Raw genomic sequence first — 27,592 nt, 5'->3', positions numbered from 1 at the left:
TCTCTCTCTCCCCTCCCTCCCCTCCCTCTTTCTCTCTCAAGGCAGATGGCCGCCCACCTAGAGCCCGGTTCTGCTCAAGGTGTCTTCCTGTTAAAGTTTATAGGGGAATGTTGGTAAATTAAAGAGTTCGTTCTTCACCTGCTCTGTGTGAAAAGTGTCATGAGATAACTTCTGTTGTGATTTGGTGCTGTATAAATAAAATTTAACTTGACTTGATGACTGATTGATCACCACTCTCTCATTGACGAGTTCAAACTTAAAAAGAATATCAGAGCTGCAGGAGTTCAGACTCCTCGTTTGTTGTTTTCTTTGTTTGAGTTAAACTAAAATGTTTGGAAACATGTATGAACATGAGAAAAATTTTTTGACACCTGATCTGATTTTTAGGAGTATTTTGGTCATTTACAAGGCTAATTTCATACTAAACTGTATACTGTAAACTCTCATGTAAAAGCTGGTATTGAAATAACAGCTGAGTCTCGGTGTCCTGCAGCAACAAACAAAAGAACAACAATAAAGGAACTTTTTATCAGCCAGAACACACAAGAAACAACCGTCCAGTCAGCTACAAACTTAAGTATAATACTTCAGTAAATGTATTTAGTTACTTTCCACCCCTGATTGTGTGCAGAAGATATTAGATCCATCTTGAACTGTAATTCTGCCTCCCAAATTCTTTATATTCTATTTTCTTGCATTAGAAAAAGTACATTTCTTTGTCAGCGGGATCAGATGTTCTAAAGTACTATTTTTAATTTTAATTTGTCTCTAATTTCCTGAACTTTATAATGGCATTTTTTGCTCTGCAACATGATAACATCAAACACTGGCTGCGACTGTATCCTAACAATGTTTCTGTCAACTAGCTGACTGGTTATTTACAGTGTTTATCAGGTCATTTTGAATGAACCAACCAGAACTGAGAGCTACGAATGATGTGGCAGGAAACTTTCAGACACAAAGCAAAGGATAAACCATGTTTTCTGTCAGTCAGAATAGCATGAATGTGTAATCTGACTCCTCGATTAGATTTATTATTTAAAGTTAATTAAAAATATCATTGAAAGTGACCAAAATGCTCCTAAAAAGTCTGATCTCTTACCGGATAAAATGAGACTGTGACAGTGTATGAAGTTCGTTGATGTCATATTATGATGATGCGGTTGGTGTAACTATGGTGATATTGTGGTATTCTGTGTGTGTGTGTGTGTGTGTGCGTGTGTGTGTGTGTATGTGTGTGTGTGTGACTCAGTGGGAGGAGCTGCGGTCGTTGGCGACGTCCTGTAGCCGGCGCAGCAGGGCGGAGTGGTTGTCGGGACAAACCCTCTTGGGTGACGTGTCGTCCTCCAGAGGCATGCTGCGCTTCCTGGTGGGAGTCTCTCCGGTCCGGATCATGCTGTTGATCTCCTGGAGACGCTGAGGGGTCAGAGGTCACAGAGGTCAGAGCAGGTTCTCATGTTTACAAACAACAAAATGATCATTTCATGATAGCTTATATTTGGACATTTTCATTATTTAGAAATAAAGCAACTTGTTGGAAACCATTCTGCTCAGGGCTAAACCAGTATGTGGCATTGTTTTCTACCCAAAGAGAAATTAATCTGCGTGATGCTCGGTGGACTACAACTCCCAGGCTAGTTGGACATTTATTTTCCTTATAGTCAACGTTATGTGACTTACAGTTCTCTCTCTTCTACATCTTGGATCTCTCCCAGTTAAATCATCAGAACAAAAGATGAACAACTAAGTTAGAAAATATCTTAAGTTGAACCTATAAACCTGTGGACATAAAAATGTTGGGCAAGAAGTCAACTACGGCTCCCAAGGTGCATTTCAGCAAGAAATATCCAATCAGTTTACCAAGCTTAAAATTCTGTGATGTGCGCCTTAACAGCGAGTGGAAGCTAAAGATTACGATGTTCAGGAAACGGATTTTACAATCTGCAGATTAAATTAGTTCACTTTTAAATTTTGGTTCAATTCTGGATGAATTCAGCACTGACTCCATCTCCGTAACGACGGCGACCGAGGCTCATGGGTATTGTAGTATTCTTAGCTGTCCACCAAAATCACAGACAACGAAATTGAAATAATTGAAACTGACGGTCATAATATAATCCTGTAGGATCGTTACATTATCTGGGAGAGTCCTCAGTTTCTATGTTCAGTAACATTGAGGTGATTGTTTAAAGAAAAATTTGAAATGGTGATACAGAAATGGGGAAATACACTTCCAGTAGCAGCGGCCCCTCCCACTTCACAACTGTATTGGTCAATGGTGAAAAATTTGCAGCAAAAATTTTGCCATTTTAAATATTGCTGTGATCAGAACTATTGCAGTTATTCCATGAAAATACTGTAAAGCAGAGCAGTATGTGTAGTGTACTGTGTGTGTCTCACGTTGGGGGGGCTGCTGCAGATGTAGTAGTAAATCTTGTCTCGGGGGGTTGTCGGCGTGGGGGCGGAGCTCGTCTTGTGCGGTGAGATGTAAATGGAGTGTTTGCTGGACAGAAGCATCCGGCGGGGAGAGCCGGTCCTCAGGGTGGGGTACGGACATAGAGGGGGGGTCTCCACCTGCGCACAAACACGCAAAGAATTATTCATTAAGTGTTTCATGTTTCATTTCTAATGTTTCTAATGTGTTTTACTGCTTATTTCAGTACCATGAATGTTTGTATTTTTCACATAATGACCCCAGAAGGAATCAAACCTCTGACACGATGTAAGAAAGTTTTTCTTTTACAGTGAGGAAATCATCTTTACTATAAAAGTATTTTCATATTGGACACTTAATATTTTATTATATTCTATATTATGCTATACTACACTATGGTTTAATATATCATCATGTTATATTGTACACCATATTATCATAGTAATATAGTAGCATACAGACATAGTTATATTTTACTACTTATTCTATTATATTCTACTCTATTGTAGCTGTTTGTAGGTATTTGTGTCATATTTCTCTCTTTATATTGCATTGAGTGTTTGTAGAAAAACTCATATCAAGCACTCTTAATTTCTATGATTGATCGTTACGGGTAAACAAAGCCCAGGTAAATAAATAAAAAAACTAGTTCACAGATGTTAAGAGATTATAGATGAGAGCATTAGCTATATGCTCTCACTATGAGTGTTAATATAAGAGTACGTACCCCTGCGGAGGGTGACCTCGGAGAGTATCGGAGAGCAAAGTGTCTCATCTGTTTGATGTAAACGTTGTTGTAGAAGTGAATTAGGTCTCCTCGCTCCTCCTCACCGTCACCCATGTTGGAGGAGGAGGAGGAGGAGGAGGAGGAGGAGGAGTTCTTGTTGGGTGTGGAGGGGGCACTGCCAGGCTGGGGGGCGGGCAAGGTGCTGCTGGAGCGAATAGGAACTGGGCTGTTGTCTCCACCTGCTGGGAGGAGATTATGATGTTAACGACAAAGAAGACGACAGTGAATAAGATGTCCACATAAGTGCAGAAAAAAGCTTTATTTGTTTTTTATGTTTTCAGGTGTTCTCCTTTTCAGTTGTGGTTTGGACTCCTGAGAAACATATCAGGCTCTTTATCTGCTTGATGTTCCACTTTCTTCACCAGCTAGTCTCTAATGTTGTCTGTCTGCTGTTTGCTGTCAGCTGAGACTGAACCAGACAGGAAATGTGCTGCAAAACCAAAACTAGAGACCGAAAGAGGCTGAAAAGCAAATTATTTGTGGGTTTGTCAGTACAAGGGACAGATTTAACATTACACAGAGTCATTTGATTTGGTGTTTGATTTAAAAATTGTGATTATTGGAACTTAAAGATGAACTGCAGCTATTTTCCACCTCAGCGTGTGTTTCCGGGTGTTCTATGTGTGTAAAAAGTCATGTAAAGCCTTTTGTGTCTTCAGAGGGGGCTGATTATGTCATTGATGACATCACTTGAGTCAGCATCTGTCGGGGCAGACTACAAGTTTGAAAATGTAAAGAAATCTGGGGGTGTGCAGTGAGAAAGAAGTGCTGTTACCAGACTTCTGTAGCCCGCTCTTCATCTCCGCTGCAGGCCAGCAGCTCCAGGATACATTAGCTGCTAATAGCATAACACACCCAAATCTCTGTTGCATTGTGGGTAATGTAGGCACCAGGTTTTTGACAAGGATGAAGAATGTGTGGAATAAAAAAGACGGTCTGGTATCTCTGGTTCTTCTGTATCGCATTTCATCCTTTTTTTCTTAAAAACTGTCCATCATGAGTCTGATAACATAACAGGAGTGCAAAGATAAATCTATGGAGGACTGTTTCTTTTTGTATATATATATATAAAGGTCTGCAAAGGTGCTTTCGGTTTTCATACCTGTATCCTGGCTGCTGTGAGGAGGTGAGTTCTGTTTGTTGGAGTCGTTGCTGCCAGAGTGACACCTCTTCCTCCCTGAGATCAACACGCTCCTGTAGACCTGAAACATACAAAATGAGCCTCAGTTACTATAGAGGTGATGTGGGAGGAATTTCATATTCTTTTGAGAGTAAAGGCAGATATATATGTAAAGGTTGACATGATTAATATCATCACAGACACAGAGGAGTCCTAGGAGTGGTCAGGCTGAGATCAGCATTCATTTTGGGGTGGAACTGGAATCAGTGTCTGACAAAATATTCACTATTTCAGGTCACTCGCTCACTCAGGAAACAGTGGCTGTTATGTTAGCTTACATGCAAACAGTGGCTGTCCAGGATGAAACATGAAACCTACTAAAATCTGGTGCATTCCGCCTTTAATGAGGGAGCGAATGAGATACTGAGGTGTTGCTTGCCTTGTTAAAAATGTAAACCGATATTTGGAAACCTGGAAAACTAGAGGAAAAGGGAAGGGAATATTTTTGTCTTTAGTCATTTGGGTGAACCAACCCTTTAAATTTAAAGGGGCCATATTATGCTTTTTGTGATTTTCTGTTATTTATATTCTATTATATCGGATATCTATGCTAAAAATGGTAAAAGTTCCAAAACTTAAGATTAACACATGTAGAAAATGCTCCCTGCAAGTCAAAAGTCAGGGCTTTAACCTGCCCTAAACGCTTTGTTTACAAAGTTTTTTTGTACTTTGTCAACGAGCTGACATCAGACCATCACACATGCCCATAAACGGCCATCCGTTATGTAGTTTTGTTGCTAAGGTTGTTGCTAAGGTTTTTCCATGTGTTGTTTGCATTGTCTGCTCTCAGATTCTCAGTCTTAATATTTCAGGCTGGATTTCAGCTTGAACATGTAACTAATCTATTTGAGAAATGCACATTTTGATTAAATAACGACAAGTAGTGAAATCCTACTACTACAGTTTGTTTCATAGTTTGTTGATGTAGCCAGAAGTCGGCCGTGATGCAGGCTTCTGGGAGCTAACCAATCAGAACAGAGTGGGCTCATCGGGAGGCGGGGCCTTAAAGAGACGAAAATCATGCAAAGATATTCCAGTAGAGCCCCAGAATATAAATATAGACCTGGAAATGTGCATGATATTTTCTCTTTAAACTTCACCTCTGTGAAGCACCGTCAAGTCCCAAAACTACAGCTCAACATCATCTACATAAACATGTGTTCCCTTATTTTGTTGTGCTAATTTAAAGGTGCAGTGTGTAGAATTTAGTGGCATCTAATATGGAATATAATATTCATAAGCATGTTTTAATTACTGTATAATCCCATGAGAATAAGCATTGTTGTGTTTTTATTACCTTATATTGAGCCCTTTATATCTACATAGAGAGTGGGTCCTCTTCCACGGAGGCCACCATGTTGCACCGCCATGTTTCTAGAGTAGCGCAGAACAGACAAACCAGACACTGACTCTAGAGAGGGCCTTTCGTGTTTTTTGTGAGTTTCATGGCCACCATATGTTCTCCTACATGCTTGGAAGGGGAGGGGTCTTCAGTTGGTTGCAATCTGCAACCGCACCACTAGATGCCACTAAATCTTACACACTGGTCCTTTAATAACCAGAAGGTGTTCAGTATGGACGTGTTTCCACAAAGCTGAAAACTCCCTGTAATAATCTCCTCGGACAGAAATAAGTAGACAGATAGAGGAAATCCAGTTTGGTCTTTTGCTGAAAATAACAATGCCACAACAGTTTTCATGGAAAAGATTCATCCTGTGACAGCTGCTGTATTCCAAATCATGTCACTGTTAAACTTGAATATGTGGGGGATATTTACTGAGTTGTGGCCCCTTTTTAGCTTGAATTATGTGTCTTCTTATTTGCTAGAGGATGAGAAGTGGTATAGCTGAAAATGCAATATGTATTTTGAGGCATTGCTGTTTTGAGGTGCAAAATATCGGAGGACAGACAGCGATATTTTTGTTTGCTTTGTTTGTTTCCTCTGCCCATGAAGCAGCCCTAGTTGACTGAAGCTGTAAAAAAGTTTGGGAGATTTTCTGCATGTGTGTCAGTAAGAAGCAGTGGTGCTGATTCAGAGCTTCTTACATTGCTGCTGGCCTGAGGCTGAGAGCGGTAACACTTCATAATGTTCTGGAAGGATTTGTCTTCTTTGGTCACCTGACAAAAACAAAGAACACAGACATTGTACTTTAATAGAAAGGACACACACAGCAGTATGGAGGGATGTTCATGTATATGTAAACACACACAGACCTTGGCCATGACGTAGACGGCACACATGAGCAGCTGGTCCAGGTGACGGTCCATCATCAGTTCAGTACAGTTCACCAGAGAATATTCAAAACAGGTCCAGATCTTCCTCCTCAGCTCTGATGAGATGTCCAGTTTGGCACACAGATCTCTGAGACGCACGCTGGCCAGGTGATACACCTGAGAGACAGAATCACTGACTTTAGCTTTGTATGTGTTTTGTATTAATCCTTCAGTCTAGAGTCTCTCCAATGCAAGCAGCTCTGCCGTTTCTCCACAAAGATCGGTCCACTCAACTGTGGGATCCACTGTTGCTGACTGGACCGTCACATCCAGATCTCCTCTCGTCATCAGCCAGAAACTGGTTTGTTAATCATGTCAATGATGTAAAAGTTGCCACACTTTCTAATTGAAACAGTCTGACTGTTAAAGGTAGAGTCAGCAATTCTAACCCAACACACTTTTTGTCAAATTCAGCAAATATCTCCTCACGGCCCGCTACCTGTCCCTTCATGTGTGCACTGAAAGAAAAAATCTGGTGTTCATACACAGCACTGGCTCTGTAACTGTGCATGTAAACACAACACTATTCCAGCCAATCAGCAAGAGGTGTTCCTGCTCATGCACAGGACAGGGAGACATCATCAGAGCAGCTGTCTGTGTGAGGACATGACAGTCTCCCGTCTCCAGCACCCACTGAATGGTGGGTTAGGGCTGGCGAACTGGAGAGAGAGAGGCTGTAGCCAATTCATATAGAAAGTGTTTTCTCTCAGTACCGATATGCTTCCATTTTATTAAATGTATCAGTCCACACTGAATCCCACACAGTCTCATGGGGACCCTCCGTGCTCCATTTAGTGAAGTGTAATCTGAGCAGGCAGCTGTTTAAATCACACAAATATCCCGCTGTATATGTTTTCAACTTATTAACCATATCAATAAATACAAACACTGTTGATTTCTTCCTGTGGAGCCGACATGTAAATTATTTTGGTTCAGCCCAGTGAAGGCAGTTTGTCCGGCTGCTGTCCTCTGACAGACGGCTGCTTCTGTGGACAGAGACGCTAAACGCAGGTCGAGTGAGAAGTGGGAAGGCCGCTGAACAATATTTTTTCCGCATGTGATAAAGTGTGAGAGTAACAGTACAGCTGCTGCATGTCCATGAATTCGGGGGGCGGGGCTTCTGATGGAGCACGGAGGGAGGAGTGTATTTGTTTGGGTGTTAAGTTCAAATATCAACAATCTTTCTCCAGAATGACTGACTCTACCTTTAAACCCTGTATTAGCCAACCAGCATTCACACACAGTTAAACACGAGATGTGAGGTGCTGTAGGCGAAACTGTGACGACAGTAGAAGGATAAATAGCAGACATGTTGGACTCGTACCTTCCTGAAGAACAGGGACAGCGAGCCTTTCTTCAGCGGGCTGCTTGCCGGTTTGGCGGCCGGCTTGGGGGAGGCTGACTGGACGGTGAGGGCGCCGCTCAGAGTCTGGGCGGACAGCGGCTGCAGCGTGGCTCCGCCCTGTCCGGTCACACTAACCTGGACGGGGATGAAAGTGATGCCTCCGCTCTCATTGGCTATACCTGCAGAGGTCAAAGGTCAGTTTTTCTTATTAAAGGACAGTAAGTAATAAGCAATTCAAATTTATTTGGATAGTGCTTTTCATAGACATTAGTCACAAAGTGCTTTATAAAGGCATAAAACAGCATACTAAAAAGAATCATAGCAGATGAAGTCACGTGATTAAAAAGTGCAAAACTAAAAAACACAGTACACAATGAAAACATACAATGCACAATAAAAATACACAATAGAAACATTAAAAGGTAACATACAGGTTACCCAAACGCCTGTATAAACAGGTGTGTTTTTAACTGCTTTTTAAAAGAATCCACAGAATCAGCAGAGCGTAAGGATGTGGGCTGAGCGTTTCATAGTTTAGGTGCTACGACCTCAAAAGCTCAATCACGGGTGTGACAGGGTGGGACAGACAGCGAACTTTGACCTACGAGAGCGAGCTGATGAGTAAGGGTGAAGTAGATCAGCCACATATGCAGGAGCCTGACCGTGCAGTGCTCTACGAGTAAGAATGAGACTTTTAAACTGGATCCTACACGCAATAGGGAGCCAGTGAAGAGATTTAAGTATAGGGGTATTTTGACAGGTTCAAAATTTTTCAAGTTTGTCTTAAAACAACAGTCAAGTGCCCATATGAACACTGAAAGAGGTTTTCCTCGCTGTAATCATTCCTCTTGTTCATTCATCCCTTTCAAATGTGCTCTCAATGTAAGTGATGGGGGACAAAATCCACAGTGTGTCCACACAGTCATTGTGCAAAAATGTATTCAAAAGTCTCTGTGAAGCTTATATTCAGCTTCAGCAGTCTGAGTTAGTCATATCAAGTGGATATCTGACACATTTACAGTCTTTTTAGCATCAGATTCCCTCTTTGTGTTTCCTCGGACAGTGTTTCCCTGTTGAGCTGCAGGTGGAAGTATAGTAACAAAAAGAGGAACTTTGGCACTAAAAAGACTGAAACATTGAAAGATATCTACTTGATTTGACAAATTTGGACAGCTGAAGCTTTATATTAGCTTCAGATAAACTATTTAATAAAGGAGGAATTATTATGGCAAGAAAAACCTATTTAAATGTTCATTTGGGGACCTGACTGCTGTTCACGAACGGAACAAATCAACATTCTCACATCAGTGTTTTCAGTCTCTCACCTTGCACAGGTATGGTGACTGTCTGCCCGTTGTTGGCGGTGACGGTGGCGGTTGCCATGGTGACTACAGTCTGCCCAGCCGGGATGGCTGTGACCAGACTGGCCTGGCTGGTTTTGGCCACAGCGGCTGGTGCTGTACTGGTTGAGCCTGTGGAGCCGGTGGAGGTGACTCCAGACTCGCCGTCCACCAGGTCGACAAACAGACGCCGCCGCGCCGCGCCGGTGGGCGGGGAGCTGTAGCGGTCCAGCAGGGTGGTGGGGGAGGGGGACACACCTGCAGGAGGGGGGAGGATAGCTTTATATTCACTAGTAGAAGTACACATTTTTACACACTTTTCTAGATACATGATAAATGAAATAAGTAAAAAGTAAAAAATGAAAAATATTGAATAAAAGCTGTAAAAAAGAAATTATTATTCAGTCAAAATCACAGCCATTTTTAAGTCATTATTGTCAATAACAGATTCAAATTCAGATGCATTTTGATTCAAAGGTTCATTTGAAATGAATAAATTCTATCATTACAATTAACAATATGAGATGTATTTAATTCAAATACAAACTCTGTTGTAGCTAATACCTTCATATGATTTTCACCAAATCAGATACTGTATATTTATTAATTTACACAATCAAATATGAAGTATTTCATCTGAGTGCAAACAGCTAACAAGACGCATATCTGTCATCAATGTTTCTGATAAATAGATTTATTTGTGACATCACATAAAAACAATAACAATATTTCTTCCAGGAAAAAAAAAAGAAATAAAAAAAGAAAAAAGTCAATGTGTATTTCTTTTTGTCTATCAGTTTGTCAAGTTAAAAAAAATCTTGAATGAACAGAAGTGAAAAAAAATCACACACACCTTTGACGGTGCTGTTGGTGTTGAGGTCCGGTCCGTGGTTTATGGGAGTGAGGGGAACGCTGCCTGAGCTGCTTTCATCATTTTGTTCCAGATACTGAGGAGGCATCACCTGAAACACATCCAGACCACAGTCAGCTTGTGCATCAACGAAGACTGTGTGGGAATGTATTTAAATTTAATGCACAAACACACTCTAAAATACAGTGAAATCTACACAGTATATACTGTAGTACATTTAAAGTACACAATAAATGTAATATTTCATAGTCTTTGTGTTGACGGACCTCCTGGCAGGCAGGGACGTGGTCTTTGGCCCCGCGGAGGCTCTCCCACAGCGGGGAGTCGCTGGTCCAGGCCAGGCTCTCCAGCACCTGCTCCTCCACTTGGTTCAGGTGCTTCACCACCTCCCGAAACAGACCCTGCTCCGACCGCACCAACACCTCGATCACCTGCGCGGATACACATAAATATCAAGACACAAGAGGCACACACATGGAGATTTACCAAACTCCAAATACAACTGTTATTTTCTACATTATTGTTGTTGCATTTTTACTATATTTCATCTGAACTTCGGAGCCATTTTCTTGATGCTTGATGCTTTTCCACAGTGTTTATTCTTGTCATTCACAGATTTTGTCACTATGTCACTATATAGCTGACATTTCAGCTTTTTGGGTTCTGGCATTTTAAATACCTTTGTTTTATTTTTTAAACCTTGCAGAAGTGATTATTGATGCCATGTATACGGCCTTGTTAAGGCTGCCAGCCCAAATCCATTTTTTGGCCACTGATTGTATCCAGATTGATTTTAGAAAGTCTGGACAGCAAAAAAAAAACACATACAATGTGGTTTTTGCAAATCGGATCCAAGCCACACTTGGAGCTGGTGATAGGATGTATCAATACCTTGTAGAAGTGATAAGCCGGGAGCCGGAAGATTCGGATCATGTTGGGGAAATCTCCTGGAGGTCTGTAGGAGAAGATGACGATCTCTAAACAGCAGGCCAGCAGAGAGCGATGGAAGATGTCCTGTTCCAAAATACACTGTAAGACACACACACACACACACACACACACACACACACACACACACACACACACTTCATTAATTTCATTACTCACTTCCAGGAACAGGTCAGGAACAAGTACAAACTATTTGAAACAGTATATACTATTTCATCAACAGACTGAGTCCGTTGATGACATGTTTGTTTCCTTCCAGAGGAACAGAGTCTATGTATTTACAAGCTAAGAAGAATGTGTCCTATTAAATTACTTCATCCATTACCTCCCCCACAAAACCACCGTCAAGCATCAGGGGCGCCATAGGAGGACGTCAACACTTAAAAACTTAAATTTACCAAGAAGCAACTGTCAAGTCAAAACTTCAGAGCAAATGAAGATACAAGCCTATAAGGTCTGTGAATGCTGATCATTAAAAGCACACAGCACCCCTTAAACATTTTCATTTAAGGCCGTGTTACTTATTTTAAACAGCTGGGACTACGTCCTCCCAATGAAGAGGGCTAAATAAGACAAGGTATACTTTATTGTCCCAGACGGAGGATGTATCTCGGGCTTAAGAGTTGAATACTGTTGCATGTAGAAAAATACAAGGTGCACATAATATAGGTTCATAATCTCCAGTGGCACTGGTAATGTACATCACATCAATCAGACACCTACACAAATAGACTATTGTTCCCCTTGTACACAGAGTATACAGACTATTTCTAAAATGATGAAAACACAGTGACTTGTGTTGAGTTTATATAAAAGAATTAAAGCAATGAAAAGGTGAAAACCAGATGTGCGAAGGAGGCAAAGTCCATAAATTAGATATTAAATAAAACAAATCAAGTAGTATTCCACTCACTATCAGTCAGTGTTACACATGAAACCCTACTGCACTGTGTATATATTCTAGTCGGTTAAAATAAACAACTGTGCAATAGATTAAAAATGATGCCGGTTCTTTGTACAGCAGTCTGATGGAGGTGGGGACGAAGGAGAGCTGGAGACAGTTGGTTTAGCATTTACTGGCTCTATAACATCTACCAGAGAGTAACAGTTTATACTCAGAGTATAAAATATGTGATTCTGTGTGCTTGTCTGATTACAGTGTTCTCATAGATAGAAAGGAGGGATGACTGGTTTTTCCCCCTTTCATTGCTGTTTTCACCATGTTGTTGTAGATTTTAGATTTTAACAGCGAAGGTGCTGCACCATGCTGAAATTAAAAAGTTTAACAGTTACACAGCCATGCAAGGCCTGCCTGTTACTAATTTTTGTGACTTATATTCAACTTCAGCCCCGAGTTTAACATCTGTGGCACTGACAAGAGGATAAAAGCTGCACGGTTAACACTCACAGACAGGTCAGCATCTCCCAGAATCATCTTTTCTCTCTCGATGATGGACTCCAGAATCCGGTAGTACAACGCCTCCGCCAGGTGAAAATACTTCACCGCCATGTCTACGAGAAAAACTTTTATTCAGACACTTAAACAGAAGCGAATCTATCAAACACACTAACGTCTGCGTCTGCACGTACCTCTGCCCATCGACCTGTTCTCTTCCCCGCTGCCCTCGTAATGCTGAGAGAAGAGCTCGAACATGTCCTTCAGGCGCTTGTTGATGACATCACTGGGGTCTCTGGCACAGGTCCTGAGACATAAAGGTACAGAGATACAGTTTGAGTTTAAACTGGGTTCATGTCTTTGGAGACATCATCAGTTCAGCCCACAGGAAAGGAAAGAGAATCCTACCTCAGTGTTTCCGTTAGCTTAGCACTCGGCCCCTGTTTGGTTCCCGACAGCAGCGTGTGAAGTCGTCCGACGCTCTTCATGGCGGACGAGACCGGAGACGCCAGGCTGTTCTCCTGAACGTACTTCCTGCCCGTCAGAGGAGTGGCCACCTTAAGAGCCGAGGCCTGTGGAGAGGAGAGACAGGAGGTTGATTAGCTCACGTTTCCTGTTTATTTACATGAATAAACCACAAAAAGGAGGATGCAGAAAGAGAGTAAAAACAAGAGGCTGATTATTTTATCTTAATTTAAAAGAGACCTTTAAAAGGTACATAAATGTCTTACTGTGAGGTTGGCGTGAAGCCTGTAGGTGGCGCTGTCCTGGTTCTCCACCCCTTCACACAGGCACGGCCCCGGGGTGCCGATGTCGTCGCTCGCCCCCTCGCCAGTAAAAATCCTCTCATCCAGGCTGCCGGTGGCCAGAACATGTTCCTCATACACCCGAGTCAGAGACAAACTGTGGGTACAGGACAGGACGTTAGAGAAGGAAATAAAAAGTAGCATAACATAACGGAAATTTAAGAAGTATACAGCAGTGGGGTAGAGTCAGCTAGAGCTTGGTAAGGCAGAAAAATCTGAATAGAGCAGAGTAGAGTAGGATAGAGTGGCCTGTAGTAGAGCTGAGTAAAGTAGGATACAGTCAGTTACAATTGGATTAAGTAGAAACAGAGTAAAATAGAGTAAAGCAGGTTATGGAAAAGTAGGTTAGAGTCGGTTAGAGCTCAGTAAGACAGAGAAATTACATTAGAGTAGAGTAGAATAGAGTGGCTGAGAGTAGAGTTCACTAAATTGGGATAAAGTGAGATTCTGTAAGAGTAAAGTAGAGCTCATTGGAGTAGGGAAGAGTACAGCAAGATAAAGAAAAGTAGAGTCAATTAGAGTTACATTAGAGTGAAGAAGAGTAGAGTAGAATAGAGTTGAGTAAAGTAGAAAAGTAAGATAGTCAATTACAGTTGGAAGAAGTAGAGTAAGGTAGAGTACTTAAACAGTACAGTTGAGTAAAAGTATGGTTGAAATGGAAAAGTAGAGTAGAGTCAGATAAAGTAGAGTAGAGTAGAGTGATGTTAGATCGGAGAGCAGTATGGGAAAGAAACGTTGGCTAGAGTAGAGTCAGGTATAGTGACTACAGTAGAGTAGAACACAGTAAGGTATAATCAACTACAGTAGAGAAAACAGATGCTGCAAAAAACAAGAGTCTGAAGTGAACTCCTCATCCCTCCTCACCACATGTTTCTGTCTTCATACAAATTAGATTATTTCAATTTCGGTAATGTTTAAAACACACAGTGTCATGTTGCCGTGGCGATGGCCGACACTCACAAACTGTCTCCGAAGTTCATGGGATCCAGAAAGCCGGTCAGACCGTCCTCTTTTCCTCTGAGAATCTGTGGGAGTTGAAGAAAAGGAAGTCTAGTTTTACAATATAAAACCACAAACATCATCAGGTCAGGCCAGTGTGTGTGTGTGTGTGTGTGTGTGTGTTTCCCCGGTATTTATTTCCTTACTGTGCTGTTAGGAAGTGCAAAACCACATCATGTAGGAAAGTCAAGGGGTAGAAACTTTTATTAGAAAAAAAACATTTACCACTGAAACCATAGTTATTACAGGAAAAGTTTACAATTTTTCAAGTGTGTCTTAAAACAGCAGTCAGGTGTCCATATGAACAGTGAAAGAGGTTTTTCATCGCTGTAATCATTCCTCCTGTTCATACCGGATATTAAAAGATCCTTCAAACGTGTTTTCAATGTAATGTGATGGAGGCCAAAATCCACAGTGTGTCCACACAGTCATTATGTACAAAAATGTACAAAAACTGTAGAAACAGTGACCGTGATACTCCGTCGTACATTGATAGTGAAAAAAATAAACATATATTTGTGAAATGCATTAATTACCCTCTTGTGGAAGAGCTTCTTGATAAAAGGTTTCCAGAAGTGTTCTTTGACTCCTTTGGCCTCCAGCACCAGGCCGTCATGCAGCTCACACAGCTGCTCTATGAAGCAGTACGGGCCTGAGGCCGGCCTGTAGTCCTTACTGCTGAAGTCCTCTGGTAGACCTGCAGGACAGGAGACAAGACGGGGAGGACACTTAGTAACCGAAACTATAATTAACCTGATGATGGGAAGGACTCTGGTTAAAGAAAACAGTCTGACGAGTTGAAACACTTTTATTTGTTGTTTGATGGTGTAAATGTTCTTATTCCTGTAAATGACTGAAGCTACAAAATGACTTAAAAGAATAAATAAATGTCATTTGTCAGTGTCAGTCTCTTAGAATCAAAGGACTCCTTTGTCAGTGTTGAATGACTTTCACATTTTCTTGACTTAAGAGTACCCTGTGGAGTTTTAGATCACTGGTAGCACTCTGGAGACATGTTTTTATGAGCAGGTCGCCGTTTTGTTGGCAACAGGATACATATTTCTGACGCTGGTTTCACGCTACAGGCCTTTTTTTTTTTTTTTACAGAGGATATGTTGTCATGTGACGGTAGGAAAAGCACAGGTGTAGTTTATAAAGTGAATGATGGCTGAATTCAGTTACAGCACATACTGGCTGTCATGGTTTACTTGAACAGAGCAGAGCCACTGTTCATGTTATTAGTAAGATCTGTGCTTTTATTGCTGTGATGTCTGCTGTGATCTACACCTACACACCTACACAGCGACGCACCAACAAAAGCAGTGAAGAAGACGACTACTAACAAGCAAACTTTTTCTAAAACTCAGCATTCAACATGTTTGTTAGACCTCAAGGATACATGCAATGTGTTTTGATGAGAAATACTGAATATAAACAGAAACATTTGTTGGTTTTAAACTCCACAGGGGAGCTTAAAAACATTCAGATATCTGATACCATCAGTCTCTCTGTATATACGTACAAAAAACACCACTGAGACAACTATGCAGTTTGAATTAAAGTAGGTTAAATGTACATTATGTTGAGTTATAATGTTACATGTTCACTGCAGATGATTGGATCACCCCTTCTTTTTGTTTTGTTTTTAATTTGAACTGTTTAATGCTTATTTTATTTATAACACATGTTCTTATAGGACGGGTCAGTCAGGTTTTTCTTGCTGTAATCATTCCTCCTGTTCATACTGACCATTAGAAGATCCCTTCATAATGACCTTACAATGGAAGTGATGGAGGACAAAATCCACAGTCCTCCTTCTGTGCAAAAAATGTATTTAAAAGTTTATCTGAAGCTAATATGAAGTTTCGAATTCATAAAATGAAACACAAAGAGGGAATCTGATGCTAAAAAGACTGTAAATGTGTCAGATATCCACTTGATATGACTAACTCAGACTGCTGAAGCTGAATAGAAGCTTCACATCAACTTTTAAATGACTGTGTGGACACACTGTGGATTTTGGCCTCCATCACTTACATTGAAAGCACATTTTCTCCTCCACTTTCTCCACAGGAAATCAGGAGATCAACAAGGTTTCAAGTCATCTTAAATTCCCTTGTGCGATTTTGGGATTTTTTCTAGTCAAAATTTAAAAAAAAAAAAAAGTTTCCTGTCTGAATATAATTTGAAGTGGTGTCATTTTTCATTGTGAGGCTGTCAGGGCTGCAGAGGGGGGAGCCGGAGGACAGGAGGTTTTTGTACAGAGCCGTTTCCTTTCTCATTAGGTTCGCCAGTACAATTACAGGGGCAAGCAGAGGAAACATGAGGTGTCAACAGGAAGAGAGTGCAGCTCTGATACACACTGCTGTATGCTCTCTCTGGGAGCTGGCAAGTTGGAATATGTTCAGCGTAAAGAGCGTAACTTTTGATTTATTTTACATGTTTGATTTAGTGCTGTACATAACTGATAAGCAGGCTTCCTACCAGCCTATTCTTGTTTAATTTTTATGACTATTTAATGTCATGTTTCGCAACTTTGAACTTTGAAACTATACAGCATGTGGGTGGGATGAGGTTCAAGATTTTGAACATCAAAGATTTCACATGAGCAAAAATGGAACGCACTTTCTGATCAAATATTAAAATACAAAATGCTCTTTGAGAACAAAAATGACAGCACTTAGAGCATAAATATGTTACTCAGATATGATGATCTGATGTTTTGTCCAAATGTTTTCAGCAGAAACAAGTAGTGAACACAACACTGACATATCGTCACCTTTTAAGTTGATATGTTGAACTTTTTAGCAAACAGTTGTTCATATTCACTCTCTTTTAGCTCTGTTTTTGCTCTCTACCAACTCCTGTGAGAAATATGTGGCTCTTTAGCTGCTAAATGCTCCACTGTGTTCACCAGCTAGTTGATAATTGTGTTTGGTGCTGAGCAGGTAGTGTACGGTGGCTTTTTAGAGCTTTTTCTCTGAAAACATCTGCCCGCTGCGGCCGATAATGAAGCTATGAGAGCGCTGAGAGTGAACAAAAACAGTAAAGTTGCAGCCAGACGGCAAAATAATGAGCTGAAAATCGCCGAAGGGAGCTGCAGAGTTGCTGATAATTCTCTGTAGGTTCATCACTATGAGCCACGTCGCTCACAATACATACTGTCAGTTCATACGTTGGAGTTATAAAAATATAAATTATAGATGCTTTAAATTAGATAAAACTTCAGGTCCGAACTGAGTAAAATCAAAGTGCCACACAGTTAAAAATCTGATCTGTAAATCTGTCATGTACTATCAGTCATGTACAGCACTAAATCAAACATGTTAAATAAATCAAAGGTTTTTCCCTCATTAATCCTCATCATTACTTTTCCAGATTTGGAAAAACACAGTTTTTTACAATGTGTTTTCTCCAGATTTTCACTGATTGTAAGAACCTTAAAGCAGCTATAGTGTTTATTTTTTTATAAATGTTTCTGCTGCCCCCAAGTGGCCAAATCATCACTTGCTGCAGGTGTGAATAAGGGCAGCGGGTTTGAAGACGAGAAAGGAGCAAAGTGTATGATTGAGCATCATTTTGAAAGAGCACACACGTGATCAAAAACTTAAAAATGTAGCTACACATATGCATCTGAATAGGAATATTTTAGAGCAGAAAGACGTTTTTGCAAGCGTGCAGACGTCTATTCTTGCTGCAAATCTCAACATACACAGACAGTCTTTTCTACGTCCCAGGGAGCCTGAGGGGATATTTCAGGAGGATGCAGCAGTACAGAGTGCGGTACCTTTAAAGTTTGGGTTGAGCAGATCTTTCCTGGCGTTGCACAGCAGCGCGTTGGTGAAGACGAGGTCGAGAGCACATAGCAGCAGATGATATGAGTTCACCAGGTCATCACTGATCATGGGGAAGTTCCCTGAACAAGAAGATATAGAAACAAAGAAAAAACATGACACCACATGATTGTTTAATCATGTCTTCAGGCTAAGTTGGCAAAGCAAACCACACCGGTATTACTGCCAAATCTAGAGAGGCAGGTCCAAACCGGCCGCTTTAGTTGTCAAGACATCTGATACCCACTGAAGTGAGTGTGTGTATTACAGGGGCTTCAGAAGGATTGAGCCAGCAGTTTTTTATTAGAAGGAATGTCAGATGAGGGCAGGGAAAGTGAATGAGTACTACAATTTTCCCCTCAGTTAATACCTCAGAGCGAGGCACTTGGGGAGCCAAACTGTCCAAATCTGTCCAAAGAAACTTTCATGAAACCTGTTCAGACAAACAAAGTCGCCAAGTAACACCGGTGAAAACATAATCTCCATGGAGGAGGAAATAAAGGGTCGAGCGGCAGCGTGGCGACGTCCCGCTGATGCTGACAAGTCTGTGCTCGCCCTCAGATCTGTATTGTATTAGTCTGTCACGTTCTCTCTGCTTTAGAGGTGAACTCTGAACGCCGATTTTCCACCTCAGTGTGTGTTTCCTGGTGTTGTATGAGTCAAAAGTAGCATAAAGCCTTCTGTGTCTCTAGAGGGAACTGATGACATCACTGATGATGTCACTCATCAGCATCGGCTGGGGCTGAAGACTACAAGTTGTAAAATGAAAAAAACCAAAAAAACCCCAGAGGTGTAGCCCGCTTCTCGTCTCTGCTCGAGGCTAGCAGCTCCAGGCTACATTAGCCGCTACTAGCATAACCCACCCCAATCTCCAGTTGCATTGTGGGTAATGTTAACACCAGGTTTTGACAAGGAAGAAGAATGTGTAGTCATCTAAACGCAGCTCAAATTTGAACTGAATTTCCACAAAACGATCAAAAGAAAATGTTGTGAATGTTTGTTTCCATCCACTACTGTTGTGTGAATATTAGGAGATAAACAGCTGGTGGCGCTGATTCTCCAGTCGGCGCCATTAAACCGTTGCAGAGAGCGGCAGTCAAAGCTCAAACGATGGAAAACCATGTGGAAAATGTGATGGAAATATTCATGTATTAATTTGAGGAAGTCATCCTCATCACTCCACACACATCTGATGTTTTGGTCTCTTCAGTCACATGATTCACGTACATCATCATTTATTCACTGAGTCTGTTTACATCTTCTTTTTATCCACAGATCAACTTTTACACCTCAGACAACAAAAACTTTTTTTTAAAAGATATTTCGATATTTCTTTTAAATTTCCAGCTTCAGTTTCCATTCAGGACTTTTTAGGCACAAATTGAAAATTTGTTATAGGAGTTATAGGATGTTATAGGAGTACAATGCTTAACTTTAAAGGTCTTTAAACGTTAATCTGACGGGATTAAATTCAGATTTGTGTGTTAGTAATGTTACAGATCCAGTCTTGTTGGGTTTTTGTTATGTAAACGTATCTCAGATCGACAGAAGTGAAGAAGTGTATGTTCGTTATATTCTCTCTACTTTAGCAGCCACATGTTGATCCCTGCTCTGTTTGCTGGCCTCTTATGTTCGTTGGGACCGTTGGATGAATCACCCCTCCCTTTAAAGCTGTGTTTGATCAGTGTTTTCATGTTAAAGCCTCTCTAATAGGATCCCGCTTATTTGACACGAACCTCTGTTTGTCTTTGCATCAAAGTTGAGAGTGCAGGTAACTCTACTGTGAGTCTTTACCTTTAGCGTGGACAAACAAAACCCAGCAGAAGTTGAAGACCTCGGTCACGGTGCACGGATGTCGTCTAGAAAACAAAGACAGGAGGGAAATGAATTAAATGAGGCCAGCTACCGACCCTGAAATGATTACAATGCATCTATTAATTAATCATATATGTATTACATGGATACAAATTCATAAGTATTCAACTGTCCTGTCAAAATAGAATAAAAAAAGACCAGAAATGCTTGTTTGGAGGCTCAGAAATCCTGCTGCTGTTGCTGTGTGTGATGTAAACAGAGATGCAAAAGAGAAAATCCTCACCTGTAACTTGAGGAAACTAAGAATGTGTTTCCATTTCATCTCCACACTGAGATTAAGACTCACTTAGCTGTCACAAAGCCAACCTACTGTCTGTTGTGGGCCACAAGTAGGTGATTGATGAGAACTGATAAATTAGAAATCATTTCCTGTGTGTTCTCAGTCAATCAAGGTCACGATCGTGGACGGACTCGTACCTCTGTTTGCGGCTGCGGTGGACACGTGGCGGCTCCTCTGACGGGGCTTTGAAGATGGCTTTAAAGATGGGAACGTACTTCTTGAAGATGACGGCCGACACCGTGAAGTTTCTCTCCAGCTTCTCGGTGCCCTGACGGAAGTCCTGAGGCAGGTTGGCCATGTCCTGCCACTTCTTCATCTTATTAAAAAACTCGATCAGGCTGCAACGGAGGAACAGCGAAGAATTACACCGAGAAAATGACTCAACACTGGCAGTGGTTTGTACGTCTGACTAATCAGCGAGGAAGTAATATACACAATAGAGATGTGCCGGTAAACCGTTTCCACTATATACGCTGCGGTGAAACATTCTGATGGTATTAATACCAACAACCATTTCCATTACTGTCATTAAGTGGCCTGTTAGAGCCCAGTATAACTGTTATTATGTGCTGCCATTTAAAAATTAATTAAACTGTTAACACCTTGCAGATAACACTACCTACAAAGTTCTTGTACTCCAAGAAATCAATCAATTTTGATCAATTTTATCAGGAAAAATTTATGAATGAGACACAGCTGCATTTAAAGTGATCTTCCAGTCAACTGTCTTCAACTTTGAACAACCTTCTTATGTTTAAACTGCTTATTGTTTACTGTTATTTCTTATGCTAAACTCAACAAAACTGCAATATACAGGCTGGTTGATGACCATAGTGTCAAGTTTCAAGTTGCACAGTTGCAGATTAATATTCTGTTGATCCATTAATCGACTTATTATTTCAGCTCTTTAGAAAAACGATGGGAACAAAAAGGTATTTTTGATGAATGTCTTGCAAATAGTTTTGCAGAATTTAAGATTTTAATTGTTAGTCCAATGTGATGCAACTATCCCAAAAACTAGTCAAACATGCAAAACACCATCTTTAACAGGTTTAATACATCATATCAGGATACAGCTGATACTATATTAGGCTAGTTTACTATATACAGTGTTTCTACAGGTTGTTTCTACAGGTTCACCGACGTAGATTTAAGACTTTTTAAAAGCACAGAATGTAATTTAGTAATTTCATGATATGACCCACAATCATTTATTGTTATATAACATGTTTTCAGTACTTCCCAGCAGTGTATCATAATAATTTCTAATGATACAATCAATTAAATTAATGCGACCTGGACCCAGATAAGCAACAGAATAACAGATGGATGGATTAAGCAATGAAAATATAATAATTGTAGTTTTTTCTCTAAACTCTCTTCTTGTGTATAGTGAGTGGGTGATCTTCCTCGTTACTGCAGCTAGCAGTAGTGTTTCTACAGGTCTGATGGTGCCGACTGAAGCTCCACAAGAAAGGATTGAACGGCTTCCTGCAGCACAGACTCGCTTGTAGTTTATAGATGTAAACGTCTCCCGACAGCCGGAAAATGGAAAATGCAACAACATGCAACATAAACTAATGTTACTGTCTACAGCAGGAAAGAGACAATATTCAACACCTGCACAAGACATTTAAGACTTTAATACATTCTAAGGACTTTTTCTATTGAGGGAACTGAATTCAATGCTTTTTAAGACCTTTCAAGAACTGTGGACCCCCGACATAAATAGCTGTTTATATACTGCTGTAGATCTCTGGAGCAGTGCTGCAGGATGTGTGAAGCAACAGCCTCAGCTTTTGTTTTGCTTTATGTTTTTTTATTCTGTCTTTCATCTGTGTTGCTGAACTTTAAGATCTGTCATCTCTTCTTCTTTCCTCTTTACAATGAGGAGCACAATGGAAATAAGCTTTAAGCCTTTTTGTGTTTTTATCCTCTACAGTTTTAACGGTATGTCAGGAGTGGGTGTTTGCAGTAGAGCTGCAACAATTAGTCAATTCAATGATTATTGATCGACACATAATTAATTGCAACTATTTTATTAATCTAAGAACTGTTTTAGTTACTTTAAAGCAAAAATTACAAAATATTATCTGGTTGCAGCTTCTGAAATGTGAGGATTTTAGACCGTTGATTGGACAAAACAAAACATTTGAAGATGAAACCAGCTTATAACTGACATTTTTCAATTTTTTAGCATTTTATAGACAAAATGAGAAAATAATCTGCAGATAAATCGATAATGAAAATAATTGGTATTTGCAGTTTTGTATGTACCTTAATGGTGTCCAATCTATTCATCTCACTATCTTATTTTCATCAGTAATGTCTGTCTTTATATTTAGCTCAGACACAGACACAGGGTCGGCCTTTCCTCTTCTTTTTTCAGAGTAATGTATATTTATTTTTTGGTCACACTAGGGCTGGGGGTATGACCAAAATCTCATTTCCAAATATGAGTAATTTCATATCCTGATAACAATACCTATCCCGATACAGCACACCCCCCCCCAGTGTCTGTCCATCCTTTGCACAGATTTAATTAAATTACTCTTCATGGCTCGACTCGAGTACTTCAACTGGTTCACTGTCTCTCCTGTGTGTTCAGCTCAGCCTCGCCTGCGGTGAACCACAGCGAGCGGAGGAGAGAAGCACGACCATGAATGACAGCAAAACGCTGCAGAGACTCTCACACTGAGCTGAAATTAAATTAGTGCACATAAGTTTGGTAAAAAACAGAAAAAAACAGTCTCTACTGTGTTTTGCTATCATTTATGGTTGCTGTCTCATTGCTTCTCTCCTTCTCTGTGCGGGTGGGGCTGAGCCCTCCGTGTGTGTGCAGCGTAGCAGAGGAGAGACAGACGGCGGTGGAGAGCTGCAGAGTTGACGACAGCTAAAATCGTTGTGTTACTGTAAGTGTAATAAAAGCTTCCCAAGTAAAAAGTCAAGAGGAGTTATTTATCAATGTAATCTGTGCAAAAGATGGACTCCAAATGATGAAAAATACTGCGATAAAGAGTGCGATTTGCGTCACAACATCATAAACGATAGAGCATAATATGAAACGATAGATGTTTTTCTATCGTATATATCGTCATATCACACATTCCTAGGTCATACATGATTACAGTGGTGCAGACAGACCTGCGGTTGAGTGCACAGGTGCATTATGGTCCTACCTCATTTCTGAGCAGCGTAGGATTCTGGTCAGAGAGACGTAGTTCCCCTCTGCGGTGCCTTTCCCCACCGTCGGCACCGAGGATCTGCAGGCCACGTAGAGCGCACAGGCCAGCCAGTGCAGCTCGCTGCCCTGCACACGGAGCGAGAGAGAGTGAATCACAGTGAAGGGGAGAGAAAAGTGAGATGAGGGTCACAAAAAGAGAGGAAGGGGAGAAGGAGGAAGATGAGAAAGTGGTGGAGGGAGAAGAGAAAAAGACAGGGAGGAATAGAGGAGGAGATCAGTAGAGCCAGAGCAGGAAGGGATAAAAGAGAAGAGTGTGAGGAGGTCAGATGAGGTTAATCTTCTACTACTGAAGTAACTGAGTACATTTACTCAAGTACCTGTACTGCATTGGAGTGTTTTTTGCTGCTTTATACTTCTACTTCACTACATTTCAGAGGGAAATATTGTACTTTTTACTCCACTCCATTTATTTGACAGCTAGAGGTACTAGTTAATAATACAAAATATGACCAACAAATGGAGTATGATGTATTATTACAGGTTTAGATAAGACTTTATTAATCCTTCAAGTGCATAAACATTAATACATTAATAATTATACTCCGGTAATATAGTATATATGATTCTTAAATGGGCCATTCTGCATACTGAGTACTTTTTACTTCTGTTACTTAAAGTATATATTGGTTCTAATCTTTAATCTTTTTTTTATTTTTATTTTTTTTTAATTTTACTCAAGTAAAAGTTTGATTGCATGACTTTTAGGCCTACTTGTAAGACAGTTTTTCTACACTGCGGTGAAAACGATCTGAGTACTTCTTCCATCACTGAGTAAAAGTAGCAATACTGCAATATAAAAATACTCCGTTACAAGTAAAAGTCCTGCATTGAAAATGTCACTCAAGTAAAATTACATAAATATTATCAGAGCACAATATACTTACAGCATCAAAAGTAAAAGTACTCATTATGCAGAAAAATGCTTGTATGTAGTGCAGTATATTTTATAAACTGATGTATGTTTTGTATGTAAAATTTTAATCTGCAAAGTAACAGCAGTCAAATAAATATAGTGCAGAAAAAAGTACAATACTTGCCTCTGAAATGTAGTGCAGTAGGAGTATTCAGTAGCATTACATGGAAAAACTCAGTAGTATACAGTAAGTACCTTCTACCAACAGTTTTTTGTTTGTCCTATTTGTATGTACATGTATATGTCATATATAAAAATTGTAAGTATGCTAGAAGTATGAAGTACTCAGATCCTTTACTTTAGTAAAAGTTGCAATACAACAAAGTAAAAATACTCCATTACAAGTAAAAGTCCTGCATTAAAGATCCTACTTAAATAAAAGTACATAAGTATTATGAGCTTGATGTAGTTAAAGTATTGCAGTAAAAGTACATAAGTATTATGAGCTTGATGTAGTTAAAGTATTGCAGTAAAAGTAGTGGTTTGGTTCCTCTGACTGATATATTATTATATATGACATCATTAGATTATTAATAGTGAAGCATCAGTGTTAGAGCAGCATGTTACTGTAGTAGCTGCTGGAGGTGGAGCTAGTTTACACTACTTTATATACAGTTAGCTAGTTTAGTCCAGTGGTTCCCAACCTAGGGGTCGGGCCCCTCCAAAGGGTCAGCAGATAAATCTGAGGGGTCGTGAGATGATTAATGGGAGAGGACGACTGTCAGTCCAAATACTACGACTTCCGGTTGTTTTTGTTGTCAGTTATCATAGTAGTTTAGCAGGTCAGACACCTAAAGAAGCTCTAAATCGTCTAAAAATTTTCAGCAATATCGTCGTTGACACAGATTTGTAAAACACTTTAAGTTTTAATTCAGTTTTGGGCTGTGCCTTGTTGTATAGTCAGCCCTGTAAACATGTACAGCTTCCTTTTCTGAACCTTAATGTAACCGAGGAACCTGCCAACTTACTTAAACCTACGTATATGCCCAGCAGTGGAAGAAGTATTGAGATCTTTTACTTAAAGGACGGGTCACACTTTTTCAAGTCTGTCTTAAAACAACAGTCAGGTGCTTAAATGAACATTGAAACATATTTTTCTTGCTGTGATTATTCCTCCTGTTCATATTGGTGATTAGAAGATCCCTTCATAATGCTCTTACAGTGTAAGTGATGGGCACAAAATCCACAGTCCTCCTTCTGTGCAAAAACAAAGTTCTGATACACAAATCTGTTTTCAGTTTTTTGACTTTTTCTCTAATCTTTGATTTTTTGCTGAAATATTGGATCATTTGAACATTTATTGAAATAAAAGCATGTGAGAAGTTTAGAGGGAAAAATCACTATTTGGTGGAGCTGTTAACAACTCATAGACATGTGAAATGTGACCCCGACTACACACTGCTTTTTGTAAGACGTCAAAAGCCAAAAAGGTTGGAAACCACTGGTTTCATCTTTAACAATGTGTTGTATTTTAAAAGCTTGTTATATTATCCATTGTGTCAAATCTGCATCTGAAAAGTTGTCAAATAAATGTATTGGAGTAGAAAGTACAATTAATCCCTCTGAAATGTAGTGGAGTGGAAGTATAAAGTAGCATCACATGGAAATACTCAAGTGAAGTACAAGTATCTCAAAACCTTTCAGTTTATTTAATAAGCAGGTTGTGTCATTAATCATCGGTCAGTCTGCTGTATTGTGTTACACTTAGCCATGCTGGAAATCCTCCCCTCTAGTGGCTTCCTGCTTATCCACACAGTATTATGTATTACCATGTAATATCGTAACATTATAAATGTTTGCTTTAAATTAGGAGGATGTTTGTGTTTAGCATTGCAGTAACCGTTTATTGAAAGCTAGCATCACATTAATACCCGTTACGCTGGGATATTATGGCTTTAAGAGGTTTAATTGGTTCAAGAAGTCATTCGAATAAATTCTCGATTTCTCATTTTTATCCCACTATAAAAATAAAAAGACAGAAAATGGACTGAGGTTAAATTTGTGAAGTTAATGGATTAATCTAGCTAGCTGTAACGTTACAGTAAACATGGACACTGGCTGAAAGCTACACCGAGAAGCAGAGACGTTAGAGCAACGGCAAATACGTAAAAACTGAATGTAATAGATGAATTGTCGTTTTTACCTCTAGTGTAAAATTCCTGCTGATGTTTTCATAGGTCTTCCATGCCTCATTACTCGCCTCTTCGTCCATATTCAAACCTCGACAGAGCTCTTCAAACCCGGCTCGGGCTTTTTGTAAAAAGTCGTCCTCGTCGCTCATTTTTTTCAGGAGGTGTCTTTCTGAACAAACTTGGCGGATAAAAAGCGGATTCAGATTAAAGAGAGAAACGCCGACAACACAAACAGACGCTATTTACGCTGCTTGCACCCAAAATATAATCGTAACTGTGTTATTATCGCGCTGCAAGGTATACGGCGCTGTACAGTGTGGCCATTTAAATGTCCTTTGACTGACAGCTACTACGCTGCGTGGCCGCTGCGCTGCGGACGTACGGAGAGACACGAGCGATAACGTCTAACGTCATTTATGGGCGTGTTTTAGTTAGAGAATACCAAAAACGGCGTATCTTACCCCAGCCCACTAAACCTGCGTAGTTGAGCATGAATGGGTGGGTCGACCGTCAGTCCAAATACTACTACTTCCGGTTGTTTTTGTTTTCAATTATCACGGTAGTTTAGCAGGACAACCATCCGAAGAAGCTTTAAACCTTCTTTAAATATCGTTGTTGACACAGCTTTGTCAAACTTTTTAAGTTTTAAATCCAGTTTTCGGCTGCGCCCCGTCGTAAAGTCAGCCCTGTAAACACGTAACTTACAGCTTCCTTTTCTGAACCTTTATGAAACCGAGGAACACTGCCAACTTACTTAAAACTACGTACATGTCCAGCAGTGGAAGAAGTATTGAGACCTTTAACTTTAAGGACGGATCACAATTTTTCCAGTCTGTCACAAAACAACCGTCAGGTGCCAACATGTACATTGAAACATGTTTTTCTTGCTGTAATCATTTCTCCTGTTCATACGGACCATTAGAAGATCCCTTCAT

At 40.2% G+C, this 27,592-nt stretch overlaps 1 protein-coding gene across 2 annotated transcripts; it reads right to left on the bottom strand.

Annotated features, from left to right (window-relative positions):
* Position 1: 1 nt before the first annotated feature.
* Positions 2-27,013, bottom strand: rbl2 (retinoblastoma-like 2 (p130)). Of its 2 annotated transcripts, none has more exons than XM_042411948.1 (22): positions 26,669-27,013; positions 23,548-23,678; positions 20,506-20,706; positions 20,008-20,072; positions 18,168-18,296; positions 14,917-15,077; positions 14,342-14,406; positions 13,307-13,478; positions 12,984-13,147; positions 12,770-12,882; positions 12,588-12,691; positions 11,123-11,260; positions 10,498-10,662; positions 10,214-10,322; positions 9,346-9,618; positions 8,000-8,199; positions 6,616-6,792; positions 6,448-6,519; positions 4,324-4,423; positions 3,162-3,403; positions 2,401-2,574; positions 2-1,416 (listed from the first exon to the last, which is right to left on the bottom strand). In XM_042411948.1, exons 1-22 carry the CDS (start codon positions 26,804-26,806, stop codon positions 1,249-1,251), a joined length of 3,261 nt encoding a protein of 1,086 aa, XP_042267882.1. In that variant the 5' UTR covers positions 26,807-27,013; the 3' UTR covers positions 2-1,248. The 2 variants fall into 2 exon arrangements, with proteins under 2 accessions (XP_042267882.1, XP_042267885.1); XM_042411951.1 differs by having other exon boundaries at positions 3,162-3,400.
* Positions 27,014-27,592: the final 579 nt, after the last annotated feature.

The sequence above is a fragment of the Thunnus maccoyii genome, chromosome 5 (genome assembly GCF_910596095.1).
Source record: "Thunnus maccoyii chromosome 5, fThuMac1.1, whole genome shotgun sequence".
NCBI lineage: Eukaryota > Metazoa > Chordata > Actinopteri > Scombriformes > Scombridae > Thunnus > Thunnus maccoyii.
The sequence above is the reverse complement of the archived record's forward strand: the minus strand, read 5'-3'. Positions and strand labels throughout refer to the sequence as shown.